We start from the raw sequence: 25,808 nt of genomic DNA on the forward strand, positions 1-25,808 counted from the left end.
CATGTAGTTTGTATACTTCACATTATTTATAAGTTATTGAGAAGTAGTTTTACGACTGATTTTTTTTACTAAGAGCAATTTGAAAGCCCTGCTTGAAATAGTATGAAGATTAAGTTTTATGAAAACTCAACACTACATAATTCAGTGTTTTTCTCAAACTAACCGACTGCTTTGCCGTTAAGTTGAGTTTTTGTAGCTCCCAGGTTTTGGCTCATCAACTAAAACAATAAATAGAAACTAAAAATTGTAAATTACCAAAGCTACCAGTGAAATGAAAATGTGTTAAGCAAATACAAGTAATGCAAACATTATTTCTAAGAAATTATTTTGTATAGGCCCTAATCTTCTTTTAAAGGTCAAATTCAGTTTTAGTTGTGCCTCCATCTCAGTTACAATAATTTAAGTACGCCATCAATTAGCAATTGGCTAGCGTTAAGTAGGAATATATAGGACTTCTGCCCTATTACAAATTGCTGGCTAACAGATCATTGAAGCATATTTGCAAGTTTTTTTTGTGTTATTCGAACAAGTTAAATCAAATGTTTTGCGTGTTTGACCCAAAACTATCGTTGATATTTGGGTCGAATGGATGGATAACCGGCTGGACTTACAAATATTTATAAACTGGAAGTTTTCTTTTTTGAAATCTTTTCTGCTTCATCTCGTGCGGATCATTTTTTAACTACAGCACAGAAGTTTTTAATCCAATTTTCCATGTACTCCCATTCATATTGGTAATTTAGTTCCGCATTTTTTTCAACCTAAGTCGCAAATATTGTACAGACAAAAGCTATTAAGTACAGACAATGCTAAGGATATTAACACAGACTATAATATTCCAAATAGCACTTTAGCTTCAATTTATCATAGATCTGTAGCGTAGAGGTAGTAGGGAAGGAGACCCGCAACAAAATAAGAGGGTTCGAACCTGAGCAGGGTCGGATGTTTTAAATGAACTTTTTCGTATGCTAGCTGAAATGTGTACGCTCTATAAATTGAGGCATATTAGTTGGTAAATTTCTTTTTTTCTTCAAATTGACTGGTACTGCTAATGCGTCATAATTGGCTTGCGTCACTTAGCAATTATGTAGAGTCATAATTGGTGTGCGTCACTTCAGAAATTTTTTAGACTCAAATTTGCACTCATTTAGTTTTTCCCAGCAGCGTTATCGGTCTTATTTTTGCTTGTGTATGCGAAGTGCAACTTCGCCTCTGTGTTGATTTCTTTGTCGACAAGTTGTGCAGTTTGCGTATTTCATGTATGCTTATTTCTGCCTTTTTTTTACAAACAGGCGTGCGTGACTAGGCTGCTGTTGTGATATATAGGTTAGGCAAATTAGTAGTTAAGACAAATTATTAGAACGTGGTGAGATTATTGATTTTGGGTGATGGTACAGGTTTTTTTCAGATGGCATTTAAGCTTTATATTGGAAGATGTAGATTTTGTGAGTGATACCTTGTTTTCCACCTGTTTGGGCGACTTCACTTTTGTGTCAGGAAGAATTTTTTCATTTGACTACTTGTTTTACTGTTTATACCAAAGGTTTGAACGGAGTCTTTGTCTATTGTTTGGTCTAAGCATGTTTTAAAAATGGTTTTTTTCACGAATGGTTCGTTCGGCGAGGTTGAATTTGTCAAATTGACTTTACGATATTCTGAAATTGGAAATGGGTCGTTTTTAATCTTGAATTTCTGTATCTTATCAAAAAAGGAGCTGTCGTGAAGTCACTACGTCTCTGATTGTCAATCGCAATATCTGAGGTTCGAGGCTCACCATGATCAGTGCTAGTTGGCTTCGGATGAGGCAACAACTCAGTTGAGAAAAATAATCATAAATTTGCGTGTAAATTTCAAAATTTTAACCAGGGGCACTCCATAAAGTGATGAACATATATATGTATATATGCTCTGCCCCTGGTTAAAATTTATATATATATATAATTGTTTATTGTTTTCGGCTTAAATAAGACAGCTAGAAGCAAACTCACACGACTGATTGTTATTGTCGCTCTTGTTCTTTTGTCATTCGGTGCACAGTGAACTTTTGTCATTCGGTATATATATCTGGGTTTAAAATCTGACTGGACTTGTTTTTTTTAACGGGTAATATTCCGCTTCACAAAAAAGTTTGTCGGCTTAGTTGTCATATTGTAGAAATGTTTTTTTTTAAAGTTTTTTTTACATTATAGTTAGTTTAGGGTTCTGATTTACCTCTGATGTTAATAATTTTACTGCCTTTGACTTTTTATGTTTCCTTTTTTTTCGATTAAAATTCTTATTCTGCCCAAATGATTTCGGTCTATTTTTCGGCTTACTGACTTAAATTCGATTCTTTTTAAGGAAAACAAAATTTTTATGCTTGAATCTGGATCGCGCAACATGCTAAAAATCTTAATAAAAATTCTAGTTCAATTCTAGTTCGGGTTTTTCTTTTTTTTCGGCTTGATAGGCTTTGACCTGTATTATACCAGTTTAATGGCCGTTTTGCGGCTTTCGACGAGCAAAAAAGTTTGTGTGCGTATTTCACATTCCATTGCATCGGCATTTTTTTTAAATTTCAAAGCTAGCCCAATTTCAGATAGATATAGTTTTTTCGACTTTTTTTTCTGACGTAGCGGCTTTCTTGTTTTGTATCGCAAGTGGTGCGAAGCTCAGCTTCACCTCTGTTTCCACATTTACGCTAGCCCTACCGAGTGAATTGATGAGCAACCTATATTAAACCGAGCCTCTCACACAGCTCAAAAAGGTCTAGAAGGGTAAAATCTCCAAAAACCTGTGTAAGAGAATACATTTTTGCTTGATAGCCAAAACATGTAATTTTTGCTAAATAAGATTCTAAATCATAGCTTGAAAACCAAATATAAATTTTGCGCCAATGTTTTTCCTCGATTTTCGTTTGGCTGCGTAAGAGGCTCGGTTTGATATAACTTGCTTATCAGTTCACTTGGTAGTTTTAGCGTAACTTTTGATTAACTAATAAAGACCCATTTTTGAGGTTTCATTTTGCGTCCGACTTTCGCAAAAAGTTGCACCATAATAGTTTTGATAAATTTCTAAGCGAGTTTTGTCTTGTTTACTTTTGTCTAATCTTAACTCACTTTGAGAAATACGCATTTGAAGTTTAAATTTTGTTCTTTTTGTCGGATACATTAAATCAGCACTGTATCGTAGATCCACCGAAAACGCATGCCTCGCTTCTTATAATGCCAACATAAGAGCTAAGCTAGGATCTGTCTCGTAAAGATGAATCTCCAGGATCAGGGAAGCATTGCACGGCACCAGGGTATGGGATTGACTCTGATGGTCTCACGGTTTTTATTAGATAAAAGCGCATCTACTTCAGTCAATTTTTTGAGGTGTTCGTTTTTTCGCTGGTGTATGCAATATTTAACTTCGTCTCACGACTGAATAACTGAACTAGTCTAGATTTTCAATAAATGAAAGGATATTTCACTATTAAAGAATATTTTTGTTTTCGTGCTACTTTCAATCGTATTGGATAAATGAACGAATATAATTTTCCTTTGTTTCTCATGTAAAATCGCTGTTAAGTGACACGCTTAATCTTTTGTAAGTTCAATGAAGCAAGTGTTGACTCTTAATTAGGTCGTGATGATTTTTCTTTAGTTTTTTTTCAGTTAAAGGTCTAAATTTTGGCCACGCTCAAGTTTGGCTTTACGGGGTCTGCTTTTTGATTTTTTATTTATCAATTCAATTCTGAGTGGCAATTGTGCGTCATTTTTTGAACGACTTCTAGTTTCCAAAGTGGATTTTCTTTTTCAGAGAGGAAACGAAAAACCCGTGTCTGTACAAAACAGTCTCATGCAAAACAGTCCAATACAAAACAGTCCGGAAAAGTATGAAAATGAACGAAAAAACAGTCCGATACAAAACAGTCCGGAAAACAGTCCTAATTAATAATTGTTTTAACAAGCCGGGATGCCGAGAATGGTCCTTTGTTCAACAAACATAATGAACAAAACAGTGACCGCCGCAGTCGCGCCAACGTGTTGCGAGCTTGACAAAAGAGGGTAGGAATTAATACGAAATTTAAAACCGGTTATCGCGATGACGCAGCGCGCCCACCGCGACATTAAACCGGACTGTTTTGTACTGGACTGTTTTTTCCTCCATTACATGATTTTTTGGACTATTTTGCATTGGACTGTTTTGTATGGGAAGATTCGTGCCATCATGGAAGATTTTTGAAATTCGAGAAACTTTAAGTTTTAAATTCCAGTGGAAAAATTACAACTCGACTCCTTTTTTCTGAATTTGAATGTCAAAACTTAAAAGTCGTAGTGGAACAAAAGCTTAAACCTCTCAGAAGTGGAAAAGGTAAATTCAGAAGTGGAAAAGGTCCAAATCGAGAAATGTTTCGAGTTCAACGTACAAATAAAAATTGGTGTTTCATTCATCCAAGACGCCTCCTCGGTCAAATTTAGTGGCACAAGGTAAATAATGTGAAAATTTGACAGGGTTATCGTTCGACTGGTACTTACCTGGTAAGGAAACCTATACCGACTGGTCTCAATATAGCACCCACTGACTAAATACATGTACGATTAACTTTCACAGACATCAAACATCGTCATCGACATCAAAGTAATTTGAAATCACAAATCCAAACACGAAGCAACGGTTGAAGATTTGCATCTAATCAGATGGTTCAACAAATGTTTCATTCAATGTTTGTGTCGGCTTAACAGAACATTGGCCCCGTTAAAGATAGATAGAATTAAGAAAGCATTACATTAGAGATGTCTGAAATCTGAAATTAGGCTTATTTTTGACTTTCCCCAGCTAGTAGCTCGCAGTTATTTCAAATTGTTTTAAATCACTCTTTCGTTTTCGTATTGGGCGATAGGATTGATTGTTTCGTAGCGCTCCACTTTCAAGTGAGTACATTCATCTAAGTTGGCTTTTATAGCTTGGATTTCGCTGGCTCGGCGCACACCTGTGTCACGGTGGTAGAAACTGGCTCGCTTTTTTTGACATTTAAGGAAAAGTTAATAGTATTTTGTCTTACTCTTATCTTACTGCTTATTTAAAAAGTGGAAGATTGACAATCAGCTATATTGGCAACTTGCGGATATTTAAACACTTCGTGGCAAGTGCCTCATTTTCATTAAGATTCAAAACTTCCATGAAATAAACTTCTTAATTGAGGAGCGGGGGTCGTTTATGGATACCATTTGGTGTTATGTTTTATGTAAAATATCTAAAATTTTGGTAGGGTGACTTTCAAAGTCATACTTTTGGTGATTGTAATTCGCTTTCAGATACTGGCTTTGTGAAATATCTAAAATTTTTAGTAAGGCTACTTTTAAAGTCATACTTTTGGTGATTTAATTCGCTGTCAGATACTGGCCTTTTGTTTTATTTGTTTCAATTTTTCACCAATTTTTTTTGGAATTTTTCTGCCATAATACGCCGTGCTGATTTTAAATCATTAACAAAAGTAGGATTTTTTAAAGATTTGTATAATTACGCTTGCGATTGGCGAGCGTTATTAAAGCGGAATTTGACTTTTTTCTAGCTAACAGCTAGTTTAACAAAATCAGTTGAATCAATTATGCTGACATGCTCAATTACATGAAAGTTCAAGTTTAACTACCGGGTGCTACTCAATTTTTGTACGTATAATTATAGAGTTCTGATGATTTTCTGATGACTTTTCGGCTTCATGGTTGTCGACTTAAGCTCTGACTGTTAGTTTCCAAATTGTCTAGTTCCTGTTTGATAAAACAGTTACTATGAAAATTTATGGGTTCGGGTTTATTCCTTTTTAGAGAGTCCTACCCTTCCCCAGTATGCCTGCATAATCCACTAGTCTTTTTTAACCTTTACTTCACTTTCTAGAGGTTTCGAAAAAAATGAATGGGGGAATTTTGACCCATAATTTTTATCATTTTCTCAGAAACTACATCTTAGTTATAAGATTTTGGATTCAATAGAAAGAGCGAGTCGTGAGAAGCTCCTCTGCATGAGCAGTTTCGTCCAAATTTTTAGACGCGCAAATATTATGCCACTCGGAAAAGTCAAACTTTTGATTTTTTTAACCGTTGAAGTTTTTTAACTTTTCTCGAAAACTACCCATTCAAATCTGAAGATTTTGTGAGTTCAATGGGTGGAGTTTTGTCGAAGCTCACCTGCAAAAACGGCTACTCCCTAAGTTTTTAATACAAAATTAATGGGCCTCAGAAAAATCAAAACTTTGATTTTTGCACCGTTTTTTCAAACTTTTCGACTTTTATCGGAAACTACTCTTCCAGATCTGAGTTCATGGGATCATTCGAGAGAACAGGTTATGTGAAGCCTCCGTGCATTAGCGGCTTTACTAAGTTTTTTGACAAAAATTTAATGGCCGTCAGAAAAGTCAAATTTTTGAATTTTTGACCGATTTTTGGAACTTTGACTTTAGTTCACGAAAGCTACCCTCCTAAATCTGAGTTTTTGGTTTCAATCGAAAGAACGGGTTGTGGGAAGCTTCCCTGCTTAAACTGCTCTGCCTAAGTTTTTTAAACGAAAAATATTGACTTCGAGAAAAGCCAAACTTTAAAAAAACTGTAAAAATCACAATTTTGGCTTTTCCTGAGGTCATTACTTTTCGTTAAACAAATTCATGCAGAGCAGTTTAAGCAGAGGAGCTTCCCACAACCCGTCTTTTCGACTGAAACCAAAAACTCCGATTTTTTGAACGCTTTTTGATACTTTGAATTTAGTTCTCAAAAACTACCCTCCCAAATCTGATGCGGCGAAAACAGGTAATCATAATTGCACCTTGCTTAACTTTTGGACTTTTTCTCCATTTTTTGACTTGCAGATTTTTTTTCAGTATTTTTCAAATAATAATTTTTTTATAATTGTAGTACTTATGAGATCGATAAGACTCTGACACCAATTTTTGACTGCCAAAGTTTAACCCCACTTGTACCTCTTTGAAAAATTTAAATACATTCAAACCCGAAACAAATGCTTTTTTGTTTTTAATTTTTTTAAATCGTTTTTACACTTCCTTTTTCAATAGTAACATTGTTCGAAGTTCTGTTTGCTATATTTTTGGCGTCATGGTGCACTAATCCTATAATTGTTGTATCGCAAGTGGTGCGAAGCTCAGCTTAGCCTCTGTATCTTATATATATATATTGTTGTTTTCAACGAAGTGGACGAAATTAAAATCATCAGAGTTGTCAATATAGTCAACTGTCTGTAAACTCGAATGATAAGCTCTGCCAGCGAAAGTATCCAATTTTCTGTTTTGCATGTTATTGTTGTAGTTTATCCTTCGATTTTTGTTAGGAAATGAGGTCAGCATCAGGCTCTGGAGACGCCAGCAGTGGCATGCGAGGTGGTTCTAGTGGGGGTCAATTAGGGGGAGGGTCACATTTGGGGGCCACTTCGGAGGAGATCGATGACGACACATTGCCCGATGACTACCAGCCCCCCTCTCGCAACCAGCAGAAGAAAACAAGGCGAGGCGCAGTCTCATCTGAAGCCGTGACGGAAGAAGATATCGCAAACTACGTCAAAAAAGTAAGAAATTGAATTGAAATAGTTTTCCTTAGTGACCGTACAAACCATTTATATCCATCTGATAGAATCGTGAGATCTATTAGCAGATTTTTGGAGGGAGGTGTAGAGTGATCTAAATGTTTAGGATTTTTTGGCTAGGCGGATTTTTTGGCGTGCGTAGGTCACTGGAATCCACTGTGTGTAGGTCACTTGATTTTTTGAAAAAATTTTGACTTTGTTTAGGTCGACCAAATTGATTTTCCGAGCATTTTTTTGGCGTGAGGTTTTCCTTAAAGTTCGTATATATTGGCGTCAAAGGCGTCTTTGAAAAAAATATAAGAGCGGTCGACTGACTCTCTTATATTTTTCGCAAAATGGATGTCGCAAAATCGAAGGGACATTATTTGGGCGGTGTGGGAGTCAAATCAGCCCCTGATTTTACAAAGGCCGCGATAATTTTAGGTTTTTTTTTTCAGGAAAACTGATGTTTGATATTTCGCTCATTTCATTAAATTTGTTTAAAGGAAGGTAAACTCCACTATTGAACAGCAAATGTAAACAGGTCACAAAAACGTGAATTTAATTTTCTGAATTCCTAGCTGATCCAATTTACTCTAAATGGGATAACTGCAAAAAGAAAGTGCCGATCACTGAAGTTCTTAGAGCTTCAACGTGGCATATTTTTTTCTTCGTAAGTTGAAAAATTTTCAAAATATTCTTGTTTTTGGTTTTCTTAATCTTAAGCACTTTTCCAACTATCTGTTGGCTATGTTTGAATTCTGTAAACGCTCGTTCTTGTATTGATCAATGCATGTTTTTAATTCATCTGGAAAATAACTATTGTCGAATTTACCCGCGAATTGATTTGTTTTCTCAAGAAGTTAAATCAATTTTACTCAATTCATTGTGAAATGTGAATTAGTACTGGACACCAAATAATTCAATTAGTCTAGATCTTGCTGTTTAAATTGGGTTTAGAAACAGCCCAAGGGTCTCGTGTGGAGCTATTGACGGGTGGAGTTCCCAATTTCCTGTTTTCTAGACTGGTCTGACATTTTGGTTTTTTTTTGCACTTTAACATGAGCCGCCGCACATTCGATGAGTTTATTAACCATTTAGTGCTTGTTTCTTCTATCTGTATGTCAAATAGAGATCATTTTAACGGAAATAATGAAAAGTAAAATCATGCTAAAACCGTTCTTGTTTTTCATGGAAAAATGTAGACTTGGTTGTTTGCCGCACAGTTTGTGGACTGGTTGTTGCGGCAATTAAACAAGAGTGGCTGCTTATTTGTTTTTGTGGCTTTATTTTGCTTTCTGTATGTGATTATCGAATGCAGAGAGTTGTAAAGAATCAGTGCATACCCTTTGCTTGAAGCATGTTGCTGAATATCTTAGCTTGAGAAAACGAACATGGTGATTTCACGCAAACCAGAGTGTTTAATTTTTAAGTGTCAGTTCTAGGTCGTATTGATTTATTTAGTTTTTTTTTCAGAGAAAGATTTGGCATTTCTAAAAGCGTCAGTAGATGTATTATGTTATCTCATTACTTCTCATGTTTTGAAAGTTAAACAATACTGCTCGTATCAGGGCGAAGCTTTCCGACTGTCTCTCAAGGTCTATGGAGCAGTAATAACTAAAAAAAAATTGAAATGAAATTATTGTAAAAATCATCCCCCCACACGCCATATAAAGTACAAAGTGATAAATTTTGCTCCTAGTAACAAATCAGTTATGGCAAATAAGCTTCCTTCAACCAATTTGGAACGATTTCTATAAGAGCATATAGAACGCCTGCTCGAAATAGAAGTTAAGCAGTTTAAAAATTGCATAATTTGGGACAACTAACGCGTGATATAATGCGTTCTTATAACATGCGTAAGAGGTTCTTATAACCAGGGCCCGGAATTTTTTGTTATTATTTTGAGCAATTTATGTTCATAAAAATGTTAATAAAAATGCTTAAAAACGTTGCACTCAGTATTCCACATAACAACCATGTAAAATTTCAAGTTTTCGACAGTGAGAGACTGTCTCTGTGGAGCGAGAATGTACGATAAAGTGGAAAAACTTCGTTCCACGTCCACACTAACTATTGAGAACTCCCGGTTACTTGATCGCGACCCATGGCATAAGCGCAACTGAAAAGAAAATCGCGTAGAAAGTCGGAACAAAGCAAACAAACTATTTGATCAACTAACACTTGAGAAAGTAGCAGCGCTTATTTCTGCATGTTCAATATTGGAATTTTATGTTAAAACCCATCATCAGCATGTTTTATGTTAAAAAGAGCAAAATATGTTAAAACATATGTTTTTATGTTATAACATATTAATCCGGGCCTTGCTTATAACATGCGTGCGCAAATTAATGCGGTCCGAATTGAATTTAGACCAGTAATTTAGTTTTTTTGAGACAATAAGAGACGATAAAAACACCCTTTAAACCTTGCTTAGTATGTAGGGTATAAAATGAAAAGAGTCTGTGGGTGTATAAAATGAAAAAAGTCATGGTTTCGTCATTCATTCGAACAAAACTTTGCAATTGGCCTTAACGTGCAGTCGAAACATCCAGGACCTCGTCCTGGTAAACGAGCGGTCTTTTTTTGTTACTATCCTTATTCTTTGCCGCGAAAACAATAAATATTTCAATTAAAGGCCATGATTTGGGTAGTAGGTCAAGTAAATCTATGTATCAGTAAACCAAAATAGGGGGATCAGATCAGTAAAACTAAAATGCACTGTTCAATTACATAATTGCCGAATTTGAGAACTGGCATTTAAATGTGACAAAATTCCTCAAAAAATAATTGAATAAAAAGATTTAAAAAAAAACATTTGCCATGAGACTTACCGTTTAAAAGATATTGTTCTAGCTCTGGGAAAATAGATTCTGTATCCTAGAAAATCTATTTTCTAGATTACATAAATATTGAATTATGCAATTGATCAAATTACCGCATAATTCGGTTTAATGATCTGACAATTTACTGACACATCGGTTCACTGAACACACCTTCATCAATTGTTACATCACAGGTTTTTAGCCAGTCAACTTAATAAATAAAAGCTTAAGTTTTAACTAGCAAAATGTACGAATGAGTTTGTTAAGTATCAATGAACGTTAACCATCTGTCGGCTATTTTCGATATTTTTTCATTTCGTTAATCAAGTTTTACCTTTGTCGGCATTCTTTTCTAGTGCTTTCTGCATTTATTCAAAACGTTCTTATTACACTTGCGAAGCTATGTGTTATAGTACGAACTTTCTTTTTTTTCCAACCTAAGTCACAAATATTGTCGCGACTTTTGTTGCGACTGCTATATTTGCTGCATCGAATTGTCCTGACAGCTTTATTGTTGCACCTTTACAGCTTATTGATAACAGGTGCTTTGTCATTCGAATAGTTATAAGTTTACACAGTTGATGCATTTTTAATGCATCAAGTGAAACGAAAAAAGCTATTTGTATCAAACAACATAACAAAAGTAAAATCTTGGTTTCACGATTTTTCTAACGCAATGTATCTCGCAATTTTTTGAAATGCATAGTTTATACATAATGTGGTTTTTTGATTTGAAATTTATTACATGCAAAATTTTATCTTTTTGTAAAATGTATATTTTTCGAAATTGGAAAATGAGACAAATCGATAAATTAAATTTAAATTTAGTTTAATTAAATGATAAAAATTAATAGAATGTCTCAGAAACTTAAGTCTGATGATTTAATCATGATGTAATTTTGGCGCGAATTTCAAATTTGAAACTTCTGATGGTTGAAATTTTATTATTTTGTATAGACATTGTCTTAGGATATTTTTTATGATCGATGATCATTTTAAAAAATTTTAATACTTTTAAACATGATGCACAAATGTGCGAAAACGTTCGTAATTTACTTTTTCGATTCCCTCTATCTCGTTATGTAAATTTTGTAAAAAAAAAAACAGTATCTTTTTATATTTGGTGCTACTTTTGCTGCATCGAATTGGCTATTTGTTAGCATGTGTACGTTCGTTAATGGTGGCTAGTTTTTGGGATTTTAAGCATCCGTGGCTGAATGGTTAGTGCGTGAGACTCAAATTTGCTAGGTAGCAGATTTGCTATTTCGAGTTTTTGCTAAGCCTCGAGTTTTTGCAAGTTCGAGGCTTATTTCTACTTTTTCTTTTGCTTATTTCTTAAAAAAAAAAAGCGCAGCTTCGCCTCTCTGTAAAATACTTTCTTCAATTTTAAGCCGGAGGTTATCCTACTTTCTCATATGATTTGATATGTTCTATAATCAATTACCTTTGTGTTTGGTTTGCAAGTGGTGAAAAGCCCCTTTGACATATGTGTCAATATTATATCGAGGACTTTTCGTAACAAGCGACCTCATGGGTCAGAAAAATAGAATGTGGAATAATCGTTTACGCGGCTGTGTTAGTGACTAGCACTTTCTCCTGTTGCCGATGTTGTTTGCTGTGGATCCCGTCACAGATAGGGGGGGGGGCGTTAGTCCACAGTGCGGCGAAGGTATTCCAAGACTTTGTTTGGTTCTTCTCGTAGGACTTCGTAGTCAGGGTTCGGGCAAAGACTTCATTTCGTCATTTCTGATATTCAGTAAGGTGGGCAGATGAAAAAATGCTATGGTGTTTTTGGATCTTGTTTGCAGTTAGGGAATGTGTCTGTACAAATGTTGCGTCAGACCAGGTGGTTTATACGCGGCAGGATCGTGGTACTCTTTCCTCTCTGACACCAGCTGCATGAAGCGCGAAGTTGTCAACAAATCCCCCGCCTGAATTATTGCGGTCTGTTCACCGGCTCCCCTTCCAATCCTGCCTGCGCGGAAGCGGGAATGCCGGCTATCAAGTTTTTTTGCCGAAGTTGAAGGTGTACCACCTCCATGACAGCACAACAACCAGAAGCAACTTCTTCATTTCAATAACACCAACAAACGACACTTTTAAAGCAGCTGCGAAGACGACGGTGGACACGAGACAAGAAGACTTCTACCTGAGAAAAGTCGACCAGAACAGGTGCTAGCAAGAGCGGTGGACCGATCAAGATCTGTCCCGACTGAGCACTTTCTTCTCTTTACTCCACTGCGCCGCTTAATCTACTACCTGCAAAATATATATTGAGAGTAGCAATCCAATAAATCTTATTGGGAAGAAAAACAATGCTTTGGGATGTTCCAGATCCTTTCTGAATTATTTGGTTATGTAATTTTGACGCCTTTGTATAGGATATCCCGAAGACGTATCAGGAGATGTTGGCGCTGCAGGAGGCGCTGAACAAGAATGTTCTATTCAAGTACCTCGACGACAAAACACGCTCAGACATATTCGACGTCATGGAACCAAAAGACTACCAGATCGGCGAAAACATCATCGCACAGGGTGAGTACAGAGAAGACGAGGAACATGTTTTGTATGAGAGACTTGATGTTAATCTTGGGGAAATAACACAAGAGGTCCAAGTGTCGTAGAATATTAAAGTTCTTTCAGCCCTAATTTGGATTCTAAAAAGTGAAAATTTTTGCGGTTTCGTGAAAAACTAGTCTGCATTTTCCGTTTTTCAGTATAATTTACGCGAATATTACGAATGACTGATGCAATTTTGCATTATTTTAAACATGTTTACCTCTAGTTTTTGCAGCTTTTGATCGAATTCGATTGCCTTTTAGTGAAAAAAAATCTACTGCAAGTTAAGCGAAAAAACTGTAAAAAATGTCATTTTTTCAGGTTTTTGAACTTTTCTCTAGTTATAATCAGAAAATTCTGTGCTACATGCAGAGCAACTGGTTATCCTTAATTGAATGGATATTTGTTTCGTTGTTATTAGGTGAAGAGGGCGATTATTTCTACATCATCCACAAGGGTGAAGTGGACGTCTATGTGAACAATGCCAAAGTGGGCTCCATAGGCGAGGGGGGCTCCTTTGGAGAGTTGGCTCTCATCTACGGCACTCCCAGGGCAGCCACAATCACAGTGAAGGAGAGCGCCTCTGGATCTTCAGTCACAACATTCAGACTGGACAGAGAGTCCTACAGAATGCTTCTCATGGTATGTCCTGTGAAAAATGCACGTTCAATATCTTAAATTCACGGAATCTAGACTGACTGTTTTAGTCGTAACGGTTAGCAACAATAACTCAAAACATACACCGACTTAACTAAGATTAGCAGGTACTTAATCAATTGTTAGCCGCACCAAACACATGGCCAAAACCAATGGCGCTAAACAACATAATATAGTTAAGGACTAGTAATAATATATATATAACATTCCCTCAACGATTATTTTTTAAACAAACGTTTTAAAAATTATCTGAGGGATAAATGTTTGAGTTTTAGACCCGCAGTGGTCCACCCTCTCCCTGGGCATAAGATTTAAGTTTAAATAGTTTTGTTTTCATTTCCCTTCACCCCTTCTTCCAAATTTTGTCCTCCCGCTTAGATCGTGTCCCGCTCTCTGTCTTCCTCTCCTTTGGTCGTTCTCACTTTGAATATGCTGTCTATCATTACACCACCGAATTTGGATACCGCCGTTCGCTTTCTGGTACTTTTCCTTGATCCTGTCCCATCTTGGTCTTCTGATTCCTGGCTAGAATACGATACAAGCCGTAGACGTCGCCCTCGCTCCCCTTTCTTCTTTGCTTGTTTTTCCGGCTGTCCTTTGTTTCTCACATTCAGCCCACTTCCCCCTTGTTCAGTGTTCATGGTTTGGACTTCAGTGTCCACTCCCTTGGATGTTGGCACGCCGCTTCCGTCGGATAAATTTGGATTTTCCGCATTTCCTCTGCATCTTTCGACACCTTTGGTGCACTCAATTCCACGCCCCGATCGGATGCAACTGTTGTTTGCCCTGCGTATCGTGAAATCGTTATTGGCTCGTACTCCGAATCCGAGTCTGCTTCCTCCGCAGAATCCCGAGTTGGTGATATTTCTCGCGTTCTAATTTCGGCTGTACTTTGTGTACTTGTCCCCGTCGCCTGTTCGTTTTGAGGTCGTTTTAATTCCGCCCGACGTTTCAGTGCACTCATAGCGGGAGGTGGTAGTGTGATTTGGCTCGCACTTTTCTGCGCGTTGGGCTTGAGGCCTTTCACAGCAACTCCACTTTTCCTAAGTACAGAGCCATTTGCTAAGGTTAGAGTATGCTTAGATTCGCTAACTACTTTCTGATTTATGGGTCTATACCTTTTATTACTGTCCTTTAGTCGTTGGAACAATAGCTCCATCCGCTTGCTTGGCTGTTTGGGCTTGCCCCCCATGGTTTGTTTCACGTCAACCATTGGTGTTCCATCCGCAGCTGAAACTAGTTGCTCTTGTGCCAATCGTCTAGGGTGGCTCATGTGTTCGACGTCATACTCAACGTCAGACCGTTCTTCCCAATCAGTTGCCATAGGTTGGGGAATCTTCTGATTTCGTGGGTCCGTCGAATCTAAATAGGCAGATTTTTGTTTCAACACTCTGTCCCAATTGAGATTTTGCAAGGTCGGCTTTTTCGTGAGATTTCGAAGGACCGTATTTGGTTCCCTGCCGTGATGAGCTTCAAACGGCGATATTTTAAGTGTAGCATTCGGAGCAAATCTCAGGGCACTCAACGCTCGTTCTATCATTGATTCTAAATTTCCGCTATCTTTTTCTTTTGCGTAAGTTAAAACAAAATTTTTCAGGCTGCCAATTGTACGTTCGACACATCCGGTAGCACGGTGATCATTCACGGGTGAATATATTATTTCTATTCCTTCGGAATTGCAAAATGATTTAACCGCCTTCGATGTAAAACTCGATCCTTGGTCCATAAAAATTTTCCTAGGGTTACCATGTTGAGATATGTATTGCTTAATAAACCTAAGGACCTTCTCGCTTTTATCATTCCCGCAGATCATTGCGGAGGGCCAGCGTGAGAATCGATCAACCGCTACCACAACATATTTACTCGATTCATTTAGATATCTAATCGGGCCCCAAAAATCTAGCTGTAGGCATTCATTTGGCTCCCGTGGTTCATAGACTTTCCCAATGTCACTTTTAGCGCATAATGGTTTAAGGCTTTTACCTGCATCCGTGCATTCCTTGCACCCATCCGCAGCTGCAACTAAACTCCGGTGGAGATAGGGGAACCAGACGTCCCTTGCTGCATCGAACATGTTCGAGCGCCCGTGGTGAAAACAATGGATTCGGTTAACCACTGCATTCCTGAGTGGTATGGGGATGACGAGTCGTTCGTCCATCCACAGGCAATTCTCCCGCACATGGAAATCGTGTGCGTGCTGTCCGAGGTAGGCACTCATTACTCTGACCTTCTTCTCCAACTCCGGGTCCTTTCTTTCCACCCATTCTTTTATCGCCCGCATCCGAGGGTCCCCTTTATAATTCGCCTCGATTAGTTTAAAGTTGAACAATTCCGGCAATGCACTGCTTTTTCGGACGATCTTACAGTCCCGGGGAATCACCGACATAATGACATTTCCTCCCGCTGGATATGCCGCTGGAAATAATTCGCCTCCGAATGCCGAAGGAATGGAAATTACCGTGTTGCATCGGATGTCCCTAGTATTTTGTCTCCGCCTCCAGTCGTGCATCTACTATCTCGACCTCACTGCTACTGCCGCTCGTGATCTCTGGGTGTTTTAACAATAATTTATTTAACTTCTTTAAGTTTATTGATTCATTGTAGAAGTATTTGTTTGAGTAAAAGAAGAATTACTGTCTACAGTGGAAATAATATCAGACTCACGTAGTTTTCATTCCGTAATTGATTTCACGATTTTCGCGCCTTCACGGTCATTGCACTTAGCTATACGTTTTACTGGCTTCTGATTGGTTGGCCGACGGTCACGCGTTTTGACGCCCTCTTCCGATGGAGAGTTAATTCGATCATTTCCAACTTGTATATCTTTAGCTGAAACAATTGATTCCTTTGGTGCTTTGATAATCCCTTTATTGGTATTAATGTAACCGAGTGAATTAGTAATTGAATGCAGTTTAGCAACAGTGAAAGTGTTATCATAGAGACTAACTCTTGTTGCTTCCCCCACCGGATGCCTTGATAGATAATCCGCCAGGCCAATTTTAGCCCCCGGCATATGTTCAATGACAAAATCAAAGGGTATAATTCGATCGATCCAACGAGTCAACCGACTGAACATAGTTTTGTTTTTCTTATTATTTCCATTCAATAATGATACTAAAGCCTTGTGATCTGTCACTAAAGTAAATTTCCGCCCGAAAATGTAATTTCTGAAATATTCGGAACCCCAAACTACGGCCAGCATTTCTAGCTCATTTGTCGAATATTTCTTTTCGGCCGCATTTAGAAAACGAGACGCAAATGATATAGGGCGCCAACCATCGGCGCCTAATTGTTCGAGTACAGCCCCCAACCCATTATGGCTCGCGTCGCACACGATTCGAATGTCTTTATGCACATCGAAATGCTTAAGTTCGACTATGTTCGCAACTTGCTTTTTAAGCGATTCAAACGCTGTTTGGCAGTCAGTTGTCCATACGAATTCGTTTTTCTTACTAAGTAATGGACGTAAGGGCGCCGAAGTTTCAGCCACCTAGGTAAATATTTGTGAAGGCTATGGATTGACCCCATGAACGACTTCAATTGTGAGAGCGTCCTCGGGGCGGCTAATTTGTCAATCGGATCTGTTTTCCGCACCATTGGTGTAATCCCTGATTTTGTAATCCGGTGGCCTAACCATTCGCAAGTATTTTTCGCAAATTGACATTTTTCTAGTTTCAAAGCCATATTTTCTTTATCTAGTTTCGCTAAAATCTTCTCCACAAGGGCAATATGTTCAATCTTGGTACCTTTTGAAATTACTAAGATATCATCAATGAAAGCATGTGCACAAGGAAATTCAGCCAAAATAGCATCCATGACACGTTGAAATTCCGCCGGCATGGTTGTCAATCCATAGAATCCTGTCTTGAAGCGATATGTACCGGTGGAACGGCCTCCCACCAAAGAAAATTTACAATGTTTGCTAGTATTTTCATTCAAAGGAAGTTGTCCGTATGCGTACGTGAGATCCATCGTTGTAAAAAAAAACATCCCCCTGTTTACGTTCGCTGATCGATTGCCCTACAATGTCCATTAGTTCTTCCATATTGGGCATTTGATATTTATTTTTATGTACTTGCTTGTTCAATTCTCTGGATTCTAGTGCAAGTTTTACCGAACCATCCTTTTTCACTGTGATGACGATCGGTGAGACAAAATATTTATCTGAACATTCTTCCAATTTATGAATGTGACCCTGTTCCAAAAGTTTGTCAATTTCCTTATAAACTTTTTCTTGTAATGTTATGGGCACTCGCCTACCCTTTTGTTGAATTGGAGTTAAATTCTTGAAGAATTCGGCCTGCACTTTGTAATTACGGATACGCCCTACCCTGCGAAAAAGATGGTGAAATTGCTTACGAAAATGTTTCTGCCAATCGTCCAAGTCATTGTCCGTCTCCACAGTTCCTTCCTGTGAATGTATGCTGTTTACCCCTTTCATCGGTGGTGCTTGGACCAACATCAGTCCTAGTGCTGGCATTAAATCCCTGCCGATAATAGACGGTCTGCACCCTCCGATGACGTTGATATCCGCCGAGCTAGTCCATCCGTTGGAATGAAGCGTGACTTGCATCTTCCCCAGGAATTTCAACTGGTTGTTGCCGTAGTCGCGAAACTGGTCGTCTTTCGGATCCAGCGGTTTCAAATGTACGTTAGCTGTACCCAGGGTACGTTTCAGTTCCACAATGGTAAAGATAGATATTGGCGAGCCACTATCAATCCAGGCTTGAGTTGCCTTACCATTGATCTTTAATGCTAGCTTTGCCCCCGCGACTCTCAATTCTTCTTCCTCCTTCCGCCGGATTGACATAACTACATACTCCGTTGAACTATCCGAATCCCAACCATGTGCCGCTGCCTTTGAATCGGTTACTCATCCAACGGAACTTCCGTAGTTGGATACACTCTCCTCCGGATAATCTTGCTCAATCCCGCCATCGGTGCCGTCCTCATTCATCATGCCCACTCGACCCCTATTCGCCGATCGACGTCCTCTACAAGTTCGCTCGTAATGCCCAGTTTTCTTGCAAAAGTTGCAGGTTGCATTTCTTGCTGGACACTTTGGAATGTGATCCGGGGTAAAACCACTCTGGTCACAATTATAGTACTTGCGATCTGCTCCTCCACGACCCCTTGTGCCTCCTCTGCCAAATCCACGTCCACCTCATTGAAATGGTCGGCGATAACCTCCTCTGATTGCGCTTACTGGCTCCGCTTTAATTTGTAATGACCCCGCTGGTGCTGCGGTAAGTCCCCCACCGGATACTTTATACAATTTGGCGTACTTGTCACCCCGCTGGGATGACAAAGCAATTCGGTAGACCTCATCTGGCGTCTTAGTTGAACGACATAGTTCCGTTTGGGCCTCCTTATTGGACATATTAACTATAAATACGTCACGTAACACGCGTCGTTCCAGTGCCCCCAAGGAGCATCTAGCGGCTAGTCCACTCAATACGGAATGAAACTCTTCCAACGTTTCCCCGTCACGTTGTTTTCGAGAGAGTAGCTGGAACGTTTCGAACGTTTCGTTTCTTTCCTTCCTGAAGACACTCTCAAATTCATCCAAAACCCGAGGATATCGGGTAGTCGCCAGGTCCAAATGGGGTTTTCGGTTATGTAATTCGTCCTGTCCACGTTCCCCCCAAGCACAAGTAAAGGTTAGAGATTAATGTCTGCTCCGCTTCCAAACGATTTTTCCCACTCACCTCCTCTGGCAGGTCTGTAATTTGCGCCGCGGTTAGCGTCCGATCAAAATAGAATGCCGTCGGATTGAATGAGTTTTTTTGCTATTACACCCCATGTAAAACGTGTAATCCAATGCTCCCACAGCATCGGTGCTTCCGTACATTTACTCGGCCAAAATGCCGTAATTCCCAATGGATTTTTTCCTGATCCCGCGCTTTGTCCTGCTTGCTGCGCCATGTGAAAAATGCACGTTCAATATCTTAAATTCACTGAATCTAGACTGACTGTTTTAGTCGTAACGGTTAGCAACAATAACTCAAAACATACACCGACTTAACTAAGATTAGCAGGTACTTAATCAATTGTTAGCCGCACCAAACACATGGCCAAAACCAATGGCGCCAAACAACATAATATAGTTAAGGACTAGTAATAATATATATATGACAGTCCTGGTGATGTTAATGTTTTCCTCTCAATACTTTACTTCCCTCAGTTAAACAACATTCTGAAATTGAAAGAATAAATGGCTTTGTTGACATGAATTGAATTAAGTGATGTTTGATCGCTGTAGAGTGAATAGAATAGTGATCAATTAAACAGATGTGTTGCATCCTAGTTGCGGTCCAAGATTTTCATGTTTTTTTGTGTTTATTTTAGGGAAACACTCTGAAGAAGAGGAAACTGTACGAAGAGTTCCTGAAGAAAGTGCCAATATTGGGTGAGTTAATTGAACATTGTCAGAAATGGTGCGTTCCGCATTACCAGTGGTTTTTTCAGGTTTCTGCTATGCATTTGTTAGTGACTGATGATTACCTTTGCTGGATCAATTGAACAATACCCCCTCCCCCAGTTAATCAAGTCTAAACGAACGTATTAGTTACTAAATTTTGAATGCTTTAAAACAGTATGCTCTACTGAATGAATGAATCAGCACCCTACTTCGATTTAGTGGCGGAGGTATTTCACTTGATGATGTTTGTTGTAGAGAGTCTTGACTCGTGGGAGGCGATGTCTCTTGCAGACTGTCTGGAGGCCATCACGTACAGTGACGGGGGAGTAGTTGTGAAACAGGGCGAGCCAGGAGACGACTTCTTCATCATCGTCAATGTAGGCCACGTCTCATCTTCCCACATATGAATAGCATTACACCGCTACAACTAATAAAACAAGATCGATTTAACTTGTTGCGCGAGGTTAAGAAGAACAAAAATAATAATAAAGGTAATCACGGTTAGGAGCTTACAATCATCGGTAAAGATCTTATTGTCTGAGAAAAATAGATATAGTTATACCCAGGGGCGGATTTAGGGGGGGGGGGACGCCCCCTCCTCAGGGATTCGACCCCCTGCCAACCCAAAGGGTCCCCCTTTGATACTTTTTTCAGAAATCCATTTCTGGCCAACCGACCCTTAAATTTTTCTAAAGGCGCCTTTGGCGCCAATATATACTAACTTATAGGGGAGCGCGCGCCAAAAAAAACGCGATTTTTTTGTCAAAATTTTTTCAAAAAGTGCCCAAAAACGGCTTTTTTGACTGTTTTTTTTTAAAATTTGCCTGCGGCGCAGAAAATTTGGCCAAAATAGGGGCAAAACAGTGCTTTGGGAGAGCTCGAAAAATCAATTTGGTCGACCTAAAAAAAAAAAGTCGTCAAAATTTTGGAAAATTTTTTGAAAATCCGCCCCCCCCCCCCCCCCTCGAGAAAATCCTAGATCCGCCCCTGGTTATACCCTAAATCGACCTAAAAGATCATATAAACAATCTCAGATTATTGATCTATAAAAAAACATCTGGAAAGCAAGCCAGAATCGGTGGTCAAAATGGACTCCAGAATGAACCAAAAAACATGTACAAAACACTAGATAAACGTTTAATTAAGCTTTGAAATTTTCTTTATTATATGGGAATGTTATTATTGAAGTGAAAAAATCTAGTTTATATTTGATAGTCTCCCTCAAGTAAACTATAATATCACTAAAAGCATGACTTCATAAGTAACATAAGTAGTTATAAATCATGCTGTCTCAACAAGCATGGCCGACACAGATATTCAATTGAAAGGCGAGTTGTGTTAAAAAATATTAAATTGCAGCTGGCAATGTCTGACTTTGTGTAATTTTCACTCATAATTATGAGGTGGTTGCATTTAAGTAATAAACGTTTCGTAGTCATCCAAATCTTAGAATTCCTTAGTTCTGTGATTTCATTTACAGAGGTTATACGTGGTCAATGCGCATTGAGTTCACTTTAATGCGCAGTGACGTTTTAACAAAACATGCTTCATTTTTATTTCGATTTAACTGGTATGATGGTATGTGTTTTGTGGGTAGGGTGAGGCGAAGGTGCTGCAGAGGAAGGACGGAGAGTCGGAGGAGGTCGAGGTCGGCACACTCAAAACCTCAGACTACTTCGGTAAGCCACAAAACAAATCAAAGCAAACCAAATAAAAACGAACTTGTGTGAGTTTTGAATCCCATTGTGATAGTTAGTTTTCACATGCCCAGGTCGCGAATAAAAGCGCTCATTTGGTGGCGGTTTTGCGGCAATAGCATTCATAACATCTGGTATTTTTGTTGCAGTAGCATTATTAAGAGTAATGGACGTAAAGAAGACTCTTACATAGGTCTTACTGATTTTTTTTTGCTTTTTTTTCAGGAAAAGTCTCTAATAACTACAGATGTGCATTCATACATATTGATGCTTTTTTGAATGCACTCAGGTATATATGCACTTTTTGAGTTCAATTGAAATTCATCTGCTGAAAGTGACATAAATAGCACTCTCCAAAAACGAACGTGGAAATGGCGCGAAAAAAAACATGAATGGTTTCTAGTTTCGAAAGTGGAATTTAATTTTCAGATTTCCAGCGGAATAAAAACTTTACCTATTGATCCAGTTTTCTCTAGTTGGCTTCATGTTATCAAAAATAAAAAAAAGCGCCAATCATAAGTCGTTCTAGAAATTCAAAGATTAAAGGGCATCTATTTTTTGTTCGAAATTCGAAAGTTAAGATTTTTTCATTGAAGTCAGTGTTTTTTTTAATGTTTACTTGCGTTCATTACTCTTTTCCAATCTTCGATTGCCTATGTTTTCTTTGTATCTGGTTGATTGGTGGCTAGTGTTAACGCTTGTCAAGCGTTCATGACGCAGATAATAGGACGTTAGTCTCTTAATCTCGAGGTCGTGGGTGTTTGATTGCCCTTTTAGGGCTACCTTTTGCCGTTTTCTCGCTTTTGTCTACTAAGTGCAGATTCGCCTGTTATTTTTTTGGTAGAAGCAGGCATTGGGGTCTCTTTTTAATCGGGTATTTTTCATTGATGACGATTGGTGTTTATTAAGTACCATCATCGAACGTAGCGAATTTATTTATGGTGATTTTTATCTTTAATTTGGAAAAAAGCTTTAAAAATTGATCACTTTCAAATTTGACTAATGGTTTTTAACTTTTGATTACTTTACAAGTTGACTTCAAAAACTTTTTCTGAAAGAAAACGCTTCCCAATTAAGAAATCTAAATTAGCACAAAAAACGTGATTCCCCAGCGAAATAAAACATTACCTGTCGATCCAGTTTTTCTAATGGGGCTAGTTTTATGGAAATAATGTCGATCATTACACTAGCGATCAGCGTAGTGTATTAGTACGAACCTTCTTTTTTTCTAACCTTGCAAATAAGTGTTTATTGAAAATGGAAAGTGTACATTTAAGTGATCTGGCATTGGAAATTTCATAGCATCTGTTATATGCTTTATTTGAGGCTAAAGTATTAAGCGTTTGTGGCCGAGTGGTTAGTGCATAAGGCTCATAAACTCAGGGTCGCAATAGGAAGCAGATCGAATCCGAGACCTAGCCGAATTTTTACTAATTCGAGGCTTATTGGTAATTTTTCTTGTTGCACTTTTAGAGCTGCTTTTGACGCGTCCTCGCTAGTGTCTACGAAGCGTAGCTTTGCCTCTGGGTAAAATATTCGTGAAGTTTGGAGAGTTTCAACGTATATTGCTTTCTGTTAAAAACATCTGTTAAAAATTCATTGCAAAATTTTATGAAGAATTTGGCATAAGAATTGGAAGCACGAAGTATTGGAACAGGGTAGATTCTTCGTATGGTGGAATTCTGTAGAAAATATGCTTTTTCGTTTAGGAGAGATAGCACTTATCCTGAACAGACCTAGAGCAGCTACTGTTGTGGCCAACGGGAAACTAGAGTGCGTCAAGGTTGATAGACCTCGTTTCGAGAGGATCCTGGGACCCTGTCAAGACATTCTGAAGAGAAATATGGACCAGTACCAGTCTGTCATCCAGCTATATCCCTAGTCTTACACACACATTCATACACTTAAAACACAGATCCCTAATGACAGATACAAAACGATCAGATTTTGGACTCCGGTCAAGTAAGATTTCCAGGACCAACAACACTCGACTTCTTTTTCTTGTTCTTCAAATAAGACGGCCAGGATGGATTATTAACCATATTGTTTTATCACGACATTGGACCTGTTTTCTTATCGTAACGAACAAAAAACTCTCACTAACGATTAAATTTACGAATGGTGTACAATTGTTCAAGTCTTCTTTTCACAAACTGCGAGAGCTTTGGAAATTTCTTAATTTTCTTTGAATTTGTTCATATATAAATTGATCATTTAAATAAATATTAATATAATTGTACACAAATTCAGTCTAGTAAAAAATTGTTATAGATAAAATTATTAGAATCGATTTGATATCGCTGCACTTCTGAAATGCTTCATTGTTTTGGTGTCAATTTTAGCGATATTACTCGACTTTTTTCAAGCTTATAAAAGGACTGTTGTAATTTAAGAAAAAAGTGAAAATAGAACAGGAAAGAAATTTTTTGAAAGATTGGCGTTACGTTTTTTTCATGTTTTTGGAGTTGTATACCTTGAAAAATTGGTTTCTGCGATTCGCAGAAGATCTATGAAAAACTATCCATCCCGTCTCGGCATATTCTGCAGTACGTAATTCGCGGGAGTCGAAAGTTATCAGGGGTTGGACATTTTTTGAAAAAAAAATGTGTTGTTCATTGCGGGGGCTTCAAAATTATCAGGTCACGCAGCTTAGGATCAATTCTGATAAAAAATATTAATAAATTGAGTCACAAGTTGTCTTGAACTTTAAAACGTTGCATAAAGGTTTAGTAATTTGATCCAGATGACATTTTGTTGCGAAGAAAAAAATTTTTTGGAACTCTCGAAATAATTTTTCTTAAGTTTTGATATGATTTTTGTTGTAAAAAAAAATCCCATGGAATCTATGCAGACCCACCAAAATTCGAGGGTTTCGATATTCTAGAAGTGGGCGATCTATGAAGAAATCGACTAGTGTTGCGGGTTATCCCCACTATTAATTATTGATAATTAGCCCTTTGTATTTCCTCCTATTCAGTCTGATTTATCTTATTGAGCACGCTCTTTTTTTGAGACTAGAGGTTCATATTTTTCTGCGTCTAGAACTTTCGCATGGTACCACTATTGCAGCCGATACCGGTCAGGCTCTGGTAGATCTGAAGCTAGAGATCAAGCATCATGGTGATGGCAGATGATCGATTACATGATCTGATGTTCTCAAAGTAAACGCCTTACCAACCTCTACGCTAAGCGCCTAAACACAGTTAATTGTATATAAATTTAGAACAGAAGTTTATCGAAAATCCTCGCGCATCGAAACCAAGACTTAAAAAACTAGTTCATGTTTAAAACTTATTAAGACATGAGAAATTTCTGCAGTGCGTTATTCACGGGGGTCGAAAGTTATCGGGGGTTGGACTTTTTTGAAAAAGAAATTGTGTTGTTCATTTCTGGGGCTTCAAAATTATCAGGAGGCACCGGTAACATGGCATCAATTCTGATAAAAAAAATTTGAGAAAATCGAGTCAAAAATTGTCTTGAACTTTAAACTTTGAATAAAGCTGAATAATTGCTGAATTGCTTTTTTTAAAAAAATTTTGTTCACACTAGTTGCTTTTAGTGTTGTTATCTGCCTCGCTGTTTTTATTTTTACTAACCTTTATAAATATTGTTTTTTTTTCGCTAAACTTTTTTTCTGCCCAAATGATTTTGGTCTATTTTTTATCGGCTTAGTGACCTAATTTTTGAGTAATTTTAACTCAAAATTTTTATTTTCTGCTCACATTGGATTGCACAAAATGGTAAAAATCTTAATAGAATTTATAGTTCAAGCTTGTCATGAGAACAGTTTTTTCGTCTTTCGACTTTTTGTTTTTCCCCCTTTTTTGATAGGTTTCGGCCTTATCGGCTTATTGACCTCATATTGTGTCTTTCGACGAGCGAAAAATGTATGTGCGTGCTTGTCTGTGTTCTGAGGGTGTTGGGGGACTTAATAAATTCTTAGTCTTAAATGTTTTTGAATTTTTTCGGGCCTTTTTGTTTTCCTTTTTAAGGCTTATAAAATTTCGACCTCTCTTATATAAGCTTAGTGGCCTCATATTGTGTCTTTCGACGAGCGAAAAATGTATGTGCGTGCTTGTCTGTGTTCTGAGGGTGTTGGGGGACTTAATAAATTCT

At 37.9% G+C, this 25,808-nt stretch overlaps 2 protein-coding genes across 5 annotated transcripts in view; both read left to right on the forward strand.

The window, feature by feature from the left end:
- Positions 1 to 24,018, forward strand: part of LOC134841516 (cAMP-dependent protein kinase regulatory subunit-like) — a 173,977-nt gene extending 149,959 nt beyond the window's left edge. For 2 of the 4 annotated variants that reach the window (XM_063857543.1, XM_063857547.1), the window contains 8 exons: positions 4,479 to 4,505; positions 7,303 to 7,536; positions 12,740 to 12,893; positions 13,339 to 13,559; positions 19,923 to 19,983; positions 20,251 to 20,372; positions 21,593 to 21,674; positions 23,402 to 24,018. In XM_063857543.1, coding sequence (XP_063713613.1) covers positions 4,479 to 4,505; positions 7,303 to 7,536; positions 12,740 to 12,893; positions 13,339 to 13,559; positions 19,923 to 19,983; positions 20,251 to 20,372; positions 21,593 to 21,674; positions 23,402 to 23,574 — 1,074 coding nt within the window. In that variant the 3' untranslated portion in view covers positions 23,575 to 24,018. The remainder of the gene's footprint in view (positions 1 to 4,478; positions 4,506 to 7,302; positions 7,537 to 12,739; positions 12,894 to 13,338; positions 13,560 to 19,922; positions 19,984 to 20,250; positions 20,373 to 21,592; positions 21,675 to 23,401) is intronic. The other 2 variants (XM_063857544.1, XM_063857545.1) reach the window with 2 other exon arrangements.
- The window catches only part of LOC134841515 (leucine-rich repeats and immunoglobulin-like domains protein 2), a 441,437-nt gene that overhangs the window by 149,945 nt on the left and 265,684 nt on the right, over positions 1 to 25,808 (forward strand). The window lies entirely within an intron of this gene.

The sequence above is a fragment of the Symsagittifera roscoffensis genome, chromosome 3, assembly GCF_963678635.1.
Source record: "Symsagittifera roscoffensis chromosome 3, txSymRosc1.1, whole genome shotgun sequence".
Lineage (NCBI taxonomy): Eukaryota > Metazoa > Xenacoelomorpha > Acoela > Convolutidae > Symsagittifera > Symsagittifera roscoffensis.